The following is an 8468-nucleotide window of genomic DNA, read 5'->3' on the forward strand; positions in this document are numbered from 1 at the left end:
CTCCAGGGGATGTACAAACACTAGATGGACAAGGCAAGCCATCAAAGGAGAGGCAAGCAAATGAAAGTGACATTAAAGTCAACCAACGGTCAGCAATGTGTGAGCCTCTGTAAGTTCTTGCCAGGTATCAATAGGTCAACCAGACAACGTGCACTGCCTCTTAAACTTAACCTAAAAGTGGTGGCTGCCTATTCACAAAAAATAATGCAGCTATTTTATCCTTCCATGTCTACCTCAAATATATTCTATAGGAAACATATGTTGAATTACATCTAATATAGTATGGGCTTAATTTGCATTAGTGATTTATTCAGAAGGCTGAGCAGTACTAGGACGATTGTCTTCTTGTTGGGATCTGTGGCTTATGTCCAGGTAAGCACTACCTCGATGAGCCCACCTCTTGCATGAAATTGCTTAAAAATCTGCTTTTAATGTGTTTTGAGTAGCCTACCCAAGCTCATCATTTATATATTATAATTAATTGTTTTGTTCTATCATTCCTATAAAGAAAACTTGTCATACTTTTAGTGAAAATCATACTATGACACTAAAAATACATTTTTGATCTCCTCCCTACAAGGAACGAAATGGAGCAAGTTGGCAAGTTTGTCTCCTACTGTGGACAGCCATTCAAGTAACAGATGCACAGAATGGAGAAGACATTTGCAGGCATTTTTACTGCTGAGCATCATTCCATACTCACCTGAGCAAGGCCAAGGTGGGAGAATTGAAGTGAAAATCTATTCGGATTTGCTGACATCTCCTTCCTCTACCAGGCACATACACATCCGAGTACACCACCTGCAATGTCACAATTATTTACCACTAAATTCCTCTGTGCTTACCAGTCTTGGTGCATATTTTGTCAGGGACTAGACCGCTTGCAAATTCATACACTATTCAAAAGAGCCTACATTTACAATTAGTATTTATATAATTCTGCATCTCCCAGATGTGGGGTGGTCAGTGTACCAAATGGCAGACACCAATAGCGTAAGCATCTTAAAATTACTTAGGCCTCTTAAAATTAGTATCGTTTGCAAGCCTCTCAAGTAGGGAATTTTAGGTCAATAGGAGGAATCAGTGTTTTGTCTGCAGGGTGAATCACTCCTTAAATACAATTTCAGTAGAGATGATTTGTGCATATAAAACATTAATGTCTTCATATTGCTGTAAAGAGGCTGTTATTGCTCAAATGCCAATACTAGATTGAATGGACTTTATCGAGTCATGTTGTCGATGTCTTAAGAGCATTCTTCATCGTTAATGGGTAGGGCGCCAAAGATTACCATGGCTTGAGATATCAACATACATTTCACCGATTTTAAGATGACTATACCCTGCAATAGATACCAGGGCAGCACCTCTATAAGGGAAAAATAGCTGTGATGTTAGAGATTTTAGTGTCTTCCCTCAAGTCACAGAGATCAAAGATATATTTAAGCAGAGTTAATGGGGTTTTCGTTACAAAGCATGCTGCATTACTCGTGCCCATGTTTCTCAATATTCCAGCTTCCTGTATGGTAGTGTAAAAAGCAGTGAATGCAAAAGTAATTTCACTCCCCAAATAAAGCAATCCCTTCCTAGTATGGAAATTTGTATCTGTGAAGATTAAGGGGCAGATTTAAAAGCCCCTTACGCCACCGGTGCCTCACTTTTTGTGAAGCACCGGCGGTGCATTTTACTGCCACATATTTACAAGGACAGGAAAAGCCACCCTGCGTGTAAATATGTCCCCTTTGCACGTAGCACTTTGCGTGAAAGGGGCGTTCCATGGGTGTTGCTTTGGGTGTTCCCACGCAACACCCATGGAACCAGGCACATTTCCAGATTTACAAGAAATCGTAAATCAGAAAATGCGTCTGAATGCTTTGGTCTCCCCAGGGGAGGCGTAGGGAGACGCAATGAGGAGAAATGTATTCATTTAACCTTGTTGTTTTCCTCTTTCTATGCGTGCTGCATTCTGCAGCACACATAGAAAGAGGAAATCACCTCTGGTGATTGTTTATGTACAGGAAGGCGTCCCTTCCTGCACATAAACAATCTCCCCATGATGCAGGCATCCTTGCAACATGGTGCAAGGGGGCCTGCGCCGGCGCATGGCAGCAGTTTGTGCACCAGCGCAGGGGGGAAGCACATGTAAATATGTCGTATCCCTGTGCTTTGAAAGTGACTCAGTGCGGCGCAGCCAAATGGCTTGCGGCATGCACTGAGTCACTTTCATTGTAAATCTGCCCCTAAGTTACTAACCTTCGTTAAGACTCTCTCTGGTAGCTCTGTCTAACTGCAGATTGCTCACCTTTTAAAATATCCCAGGGCACCAAACTTGAGTCCGGAGTTGTAGTAGTAGTATTCCCACGTGCAGCTAGGTGGCACTGTTTAGCTCCATACTGCCCCCAGAAGTGATGAAGCAGAGCTGCATTTAAGTGCAACCCCTGCATGCTGATGTCAGTTCCATGCTTTACTCTTTTCGCGTCTTCAGATGCAGACCATTAACAATTTTCATTCCCAGTGTGCATATCTCTAACTTAGGACCTTTTTAAATGGTAAACAAGAGGAAGCCACTCTACTTAATGGGGAGGGCAGTGAGGACTCTGCAGTTTGATAAAGCGTCCACCAGAAAAAGCGTTACCAAAGGTAAGCTACGTGTTCTTCTGATGGATATTTCTAACCAAAGATTGCTCACCTTTAGAATAGTTATGAAAGCAGTACCTCCCAAAGCTGGAGGGTCTATGGAGTGGACGCAGACCAAAAAGTCTTGCAGGGCCGAACAGGCAAAATGCCTTTCCTGTAGGAACTGGTAGTGCTTTGTGAATGTATGCACTGATCCCATGATGCAGCCCAGCAGAATTTAAGGACAGGCACTCTGGGTGCCATCGCAGTGGTAGTAGCTTTAAGCCTTGGAGGAATGGATCCTCAGTCCCGCTGGAGGCTGCTCCATAGCCAGTGTGTAGCAAATGTTAATGAACAGGATTATCTCCTTCCACAGAGTCCTGTCCTGCACTGCTTTTCATTTTTCACCCCAGAGAATTGCCACAAAGAGCTGATTGTCCATCTGTTGGTCATTTGTACGATAGATGTAAAAGCTTAAAGCAAGAGTCCTCAGCACCAGCTTGTCTGGAAAAAAAGGTGATGTAGGGCAGTTTCACAGGCAGCACCTGAAGTTTACCCACACAGGATAAAGTGATCAGAATAAGGAAGGCCATCATTAGAATCAGAAGATACAATGAGCAGCTGTACATCGGCTTGAAGGGCGAACATAAAAGAGAAGTCAGGACCAAGTTAAAGTCCCACTGTGGCATCACAAAGTTGGGAGGGGACATGTAAGTCAAAGCTTTAATAAACCTCATTACAACATGTGATTTAAACAAGGATGATCGGTCTAATAAACAAAAAAAGTCAGAGAGGGCCAACAAATAACATTTAAATGTGCCCTCAGCAAGTCTTTGCTGGGCCAAAGACAAAACAAACAATAAAACATCTGACAGCTTGGTGTAAACAAGGTCTGTTATGCGGATTCCACACCAGGTCACAAATTTGTCCCAGGAGCCGACATAAATTGGTGGAAGAGTGCCTGGCAGCCAGCATGACATCCACAACTTCAGGTGGCAGATCAAATGCAGTCAACCTCCACCGCTCAATCTCCATGCATTCAGTTGTGGTTTGGACGGGTTCAGGTGAAGGATCCTGACCATATGCTGGGCTAGAACTGAAGCGGTAGCCTAATCAGAGGGCAAATGCACATGGCCAGAAGCTCTGGGTTCCACACTCCCCTAGCCCAAGCTAGAGCACTAAGGTGACTTGGGTCAGGTTGTTTTTGACCTTTTCCAGGACTCATCTAGCATAGGCTGGGTGGGAAGATGCACAGGAGTCCTGTGTTCAACTACAGCTACAATGCGTTTCCTAGTTTTCTCTTTACGGAAACTCCAATGTACAAAACCATTGACAATGAGTGTTCTTGAGGGTGGTGAAAAGATCTAGTCAGGGTTCTTCCAACTGCTGGAAAATGCTCGGCACCACCTTGGAGTGCAGATGCCATTCATGATCCACCAGACGCTAACGGCTGAGCTCATCCACTGTGGCATTCAAAGATTCAGCCAGATAGTCCATGACCAGGGAAGTCCTCTGATGCTCCAGCCAACTCCAAAGCAGCAAGGCCTCTTGGTACAAGGCCCAAGTCCACATTACTCCCTGCTTGTTGCGTACTGCTTGGCAGTGGTATTATCCATGACAACCTGCACCAGCCTCCCTTTGATAGAAAGCAGGAAGGCCTTCAATTGTAGCTGAGTGGCCATTAACTCCAACAGATTGATAGGGAGCCAAGTTTCCACCAAAGACCAGAGTCCTCTGATCTCCACCACCCCCAGATGGCTTTCCAACCCTGCAGTGATGAATTTGTTACTACCGTCAGGTCTGGGTGGGGAAGGAAGAGGGGCCTGCTGCTGGTTTGATTGCAGCTGATCAACCACCATTGTAAATAGTTTGCAGCCTCCTCCAAAATCTCAATGGTATCTGGAAGGTTCTTTTGTCCTGGGCCCACTGAAATTTGAGATTCCATTGCAGATCCCACATATCTTACTTGGCATAGTCAACTAGAAGGATGCGGAGGCTAAATGGCCAAGAAGCCTCAGAGCTGCTTTCACGAGATCCAGGACCAAGGCTGAAACATCAGGTTTATATCCCGAGTGTCCTGGACTCATTACGACAGGGAGAAGGCCCTGAACTGTACTGTATCCAAGACAGCTCCTATGAATGGCCTCGTGAGGAGGTCAGGTGGGCCTTTGGCTCATTGATTGAAACCCCCCAATGATGTTTGGAGGTGGTCTAGGATTATTGGGGTGAACCTACCTTCAGGGCCAGTACTTCCCATATGGGAATACAGGAAATCCCAACCTTCGAAGATGGGCAGTGACCACTGCCATAACTTCTGTGACCATCCAAGTGGCACTGTTAAGGTGACAAACTGCAAACTGAAAATGTTCTTGGCCTACCCTGAACAGCAAGTGAGACAGGAGGAGGTTATAATAAAATACACGTCTTGCAGGTCCAAGGATACCATCAAGTTGCTCGGGTCCAATGGAGATAGAATCTGGCCCAGGGTGAGCATTTTGAGTTTATCCTTATGTAGGAAGGTGCTCCGACGGTGACAATCTAGGATAGGCCGAAGGCCTCCATCCTGTTTTCGTCGCAAGGATATGGCAAGAGTAGCAACCCGTCCCTGTTTATGAGTCCAGAACCCTCTTGATTGCTCCTTTGGAGAATAAAGCTCGCACCTCTTGCATTAGAATGAACAAGTGCACCTCTGAAAGCCACTCTGGTCTGGGAGGGAGATGCGGTGGGGCACAAAGATAGGGTAGGGCATAGCCATGCTGGAAAAGTTGAGGACCCATCTGTAGGATGTTATGTATCTCTACTCTGAGAGAAAGTGATGAATCCTGCCTCCCACAGGGTGGGTGTGTACCACTAATGGCAACTAAATTGCCTTGGAATCTAGTGCAACAGGGTAAGGGGATTTGAAGGACTGCTGTCTCTGGTGAATTACACATTGCCTGCCAGATGAACTAATCTGGTCTCAAAAGGACTGGAGTGACTACAAAGGGGCTGTGGAGACGGGTATTGCCAAAATGTAAATTTCCTGGAGTAAACTCAGTATTTACTAAGCTAGTGAGGAAGCTGTTTGTTAGGTGCCAAAATGAATGAATGAATGAACTGGCATTTGTAAAGCGCACGGCTACTCAGCAAGAGTGTCAGAGCGCTAATAGGCAGCTCTCCACTTTCCCAGGCCTCATTCTTCTTGAAAAGTTTCAAAGCAGATTCAGCTTTCTTGAAGAATAGGTGTGAGCCATCAAAAGGCATAGCCATAAGGGAGGCCTGAATGTCTCCTGAGAACCCTGTGAATTGCATCCTCCATCGTGACGGAGCACCACACTGGTGCCAACCACCCAGCCCGGACAATCAATAATACCATGGTCCACATGGATCACACATTGGGCCCTATCTTGACCATCTTGAATAGTGTGACCCAAAGAGGCCCTAAGTTCTTACAGAACCTCTGGCAAGATCTCGCTGGCCATGTTCCAGAGGGTGTGCGTATATCGGCCCAATAAACAAACAGCATTGATTGACCTCAAGGTTAGGCTAACTGGATAGAACTTTTTTGAGCGCCTCAATTCTTTTTGACTCCCTGTCTCAGAGAGCCATAGAGAATTAATTGAGGTTCATTTTGCAGGTGGAAAACTGGACCACCAGACTTTCTAAAGTAGGAAATTTTGGAAGAAAATCAGGAATTGCCAGGTACTAGTCTGTGGCGTTTGTCCACCTGCCTATTCCGCTGTCGGTAAGAACAGTGCCTGTTTTTTTTCTCTGCTGAGGCCTGTGACCACAACATGAACCAGACAGCAATCACATGCAGAAGGTGCAGGGATAAATACTGATAGCATTAAACCATGCTAAGTGGCTTAGCGCCACCTTGTAAATATGGGAATTGGCACTATGCCACCGGAGCTTCAAAAAAACGTGATGCTCCGGTGGCAATAGGGGCTTGTACATATGCTCCTTGATCCCTTGCTATATCCCTGAGAATCCTGTGATCAGCCAAACTGTACCTTATTCACTAATGGACTGTAAACGACTGAAACAAGGAGACCTATTCGTGACATTTCTGGCCCGAGTCCCCAGTATACCTCGAATACAACCATGAAAGCAAATCCAAGCCATCTCCGGTTCAGATTCTAAAATGGAACGCACTATGCTAGCATTTTGCTGACCACTTGTTACTGCATATGCTACATGGGAAACAAAATATAATTTTAACTACTGCTTCAGCCTTTTCACTGTTCCTTGTTAGGGTCCTGCATCAAGGATGTTGGGGTCCTGCATCAAGGATAGCGAAAGCGACACCTGCTGAAATGCCACCAGTCAATGTGGCTCCCTGATTGCACCGGTTTTCCCAGACTAAACTTAAAAACTGGCAATGCTTTACCTATTAATAATGGTGCTGTGTATACCGTTGATTCCAGTACCCCTATTAAGACATTGTCAGTCTATCCCACTATTGTCTGCTTCATTTCCCTGCATGCAGAATTGTTGTTTTAAGGGATCAATGTGGATGTAATCAGCGTCTGAGGAAAAAGAATGTAAGCAGAATAAAGACATACATACAACAACATACATCTCTGTATTAATATTTAAGAAACTCTTTCAGTCACAAATGTGGGTTAGGCATTAACTTTCACAGGGAGTTTTTCCAGGTAGTCACTGATTTACTTCTTTACTTATTGCAAACACCATTCACCACCCCCAGTTGCTATGCTCCACCATAGCTTCATTTGTCAATAGAAATGCCACTAAAGCTAGGTATAAACATGTCATGTTTCCTCCCACAGAATAACTATTCTGTTGCACCTCTATGCAGATGGCTTACATTTGCAAAGTCTATTGTTTCGCACGTTCTGAGCACTTTTCTCTTTACTTTTGACCTTCAGCTACTTGGAAGTGTTTCTAATTGTTCATGAAGGAGTTTTTCCAAATGTACCTAATTAGCAATGATTTGCAATTCCTTAAAATGCCCCTTTGAGTTCTGGCAAAGTCCTATGGACATTTAGCCAATTTCTGTGTTATCTCCAAGATTTTTGAGGAAATTCCAGTTGTGCAATTACAAAACTTTGCTGACTTTTATGGAAGCTGGAAAGCATTAATTTGTGGTTATGACCTCAGCAAGGAACAACGGATACATGTCTCCCCATGAGGTTTGGGTTACACAAATGGGTTGATATTCTTCTGCTCTGGTGCTTTTGGACTTATCGATGGTCTTCAAGAGTGAAAAAAAGAGTTTACTTACTGCCGGCAACTTTAGCTCGCTTCAGATTATTCTAGTCTCAGTAGACATTGGCATTGAACCAGGGTAACAGCAGAGTGGACTATGGTCCCCCTCTCAACTCCCTGATTAACATCTACTTCATGGGTATTGTGCAGCTCATTAAAAGACATGAGCTACATACTGACTCTTTTTCAGTGGGCCCAGATGTCCATGGATATTTCTAATATGGATGTTTACTTTCCTATAATAACTGCAGGGGGGGGGGTAGGCAATTCGACATTTCCCTTTTTTAAGGTCTTCAATAAGGTCTTCAGAGAGTATATCTGGAGAGTTCTTGTTTTTGAGTGGAAGTGTCACCTTCACCCTTTTTCAAGATGTTACTTTTACTTTCACTTCGGTACCACTTCTGATAATGCTGCTTATTGGCCCTCGCCCAGCGCATAGGTTTGAGCTGCAGCAGAGGACGCACGAGGAGTGTAAGAAACAAAGGGTCATCACAAGGTCAGTAATATTACCAGCCTCGTCACCCTTACAAGCCCGTCTGCCTTCCTTCCCCTCTTTCCTTAAGTTACTCCTCTGGTCATTGCTAGAGCTTAAAGTGTGCTGTGCACTGAAGCATGTTGTAGTAAAACAGATCGAATACCTGCAG

The 8468-nt window shown here is 44.5% G+C and overlaps 1 protein-coding gene across 1 annotated transcript in view; it reads left to right on the top strand.

Moving 5' to 3' along the window:
• Positions 1-1035, top strand: part of LOC146855618 (uncharacterized) — a 79404-nt gene extending 78369 nt beyond the window's left edge. Inside the window, exon 6 of the mRNA XM_085650628.1 lies at positions 581-1035. Within this exon, the coding sequence (XP_085506754.1) occupies positions 581-638 (58 nt within the window). The 3' untranslated portion in view covers positions 639-1035. The remainder of the gene's footprint in view (positions 1-580) is intronic.
• Positions 1036-8468: the final 7433 nt, after the last annotated feature.

The sequence above is a fragment of the Triturus cristatus genome, chromosome 4_1, assembly GCF_964204655.1.
Source record: "Triturus cristatus chromosome 4_1, aTriCri1.1, whole genome shotgun sequence".
In the NCBI taxonomy this organism is placed as follows: domain Eukaryota; kingdom Metazoa; phylum Chordata; class Amphibia; order Caudata; family Salamandridae; genus Triturus; species Triturus cristatus.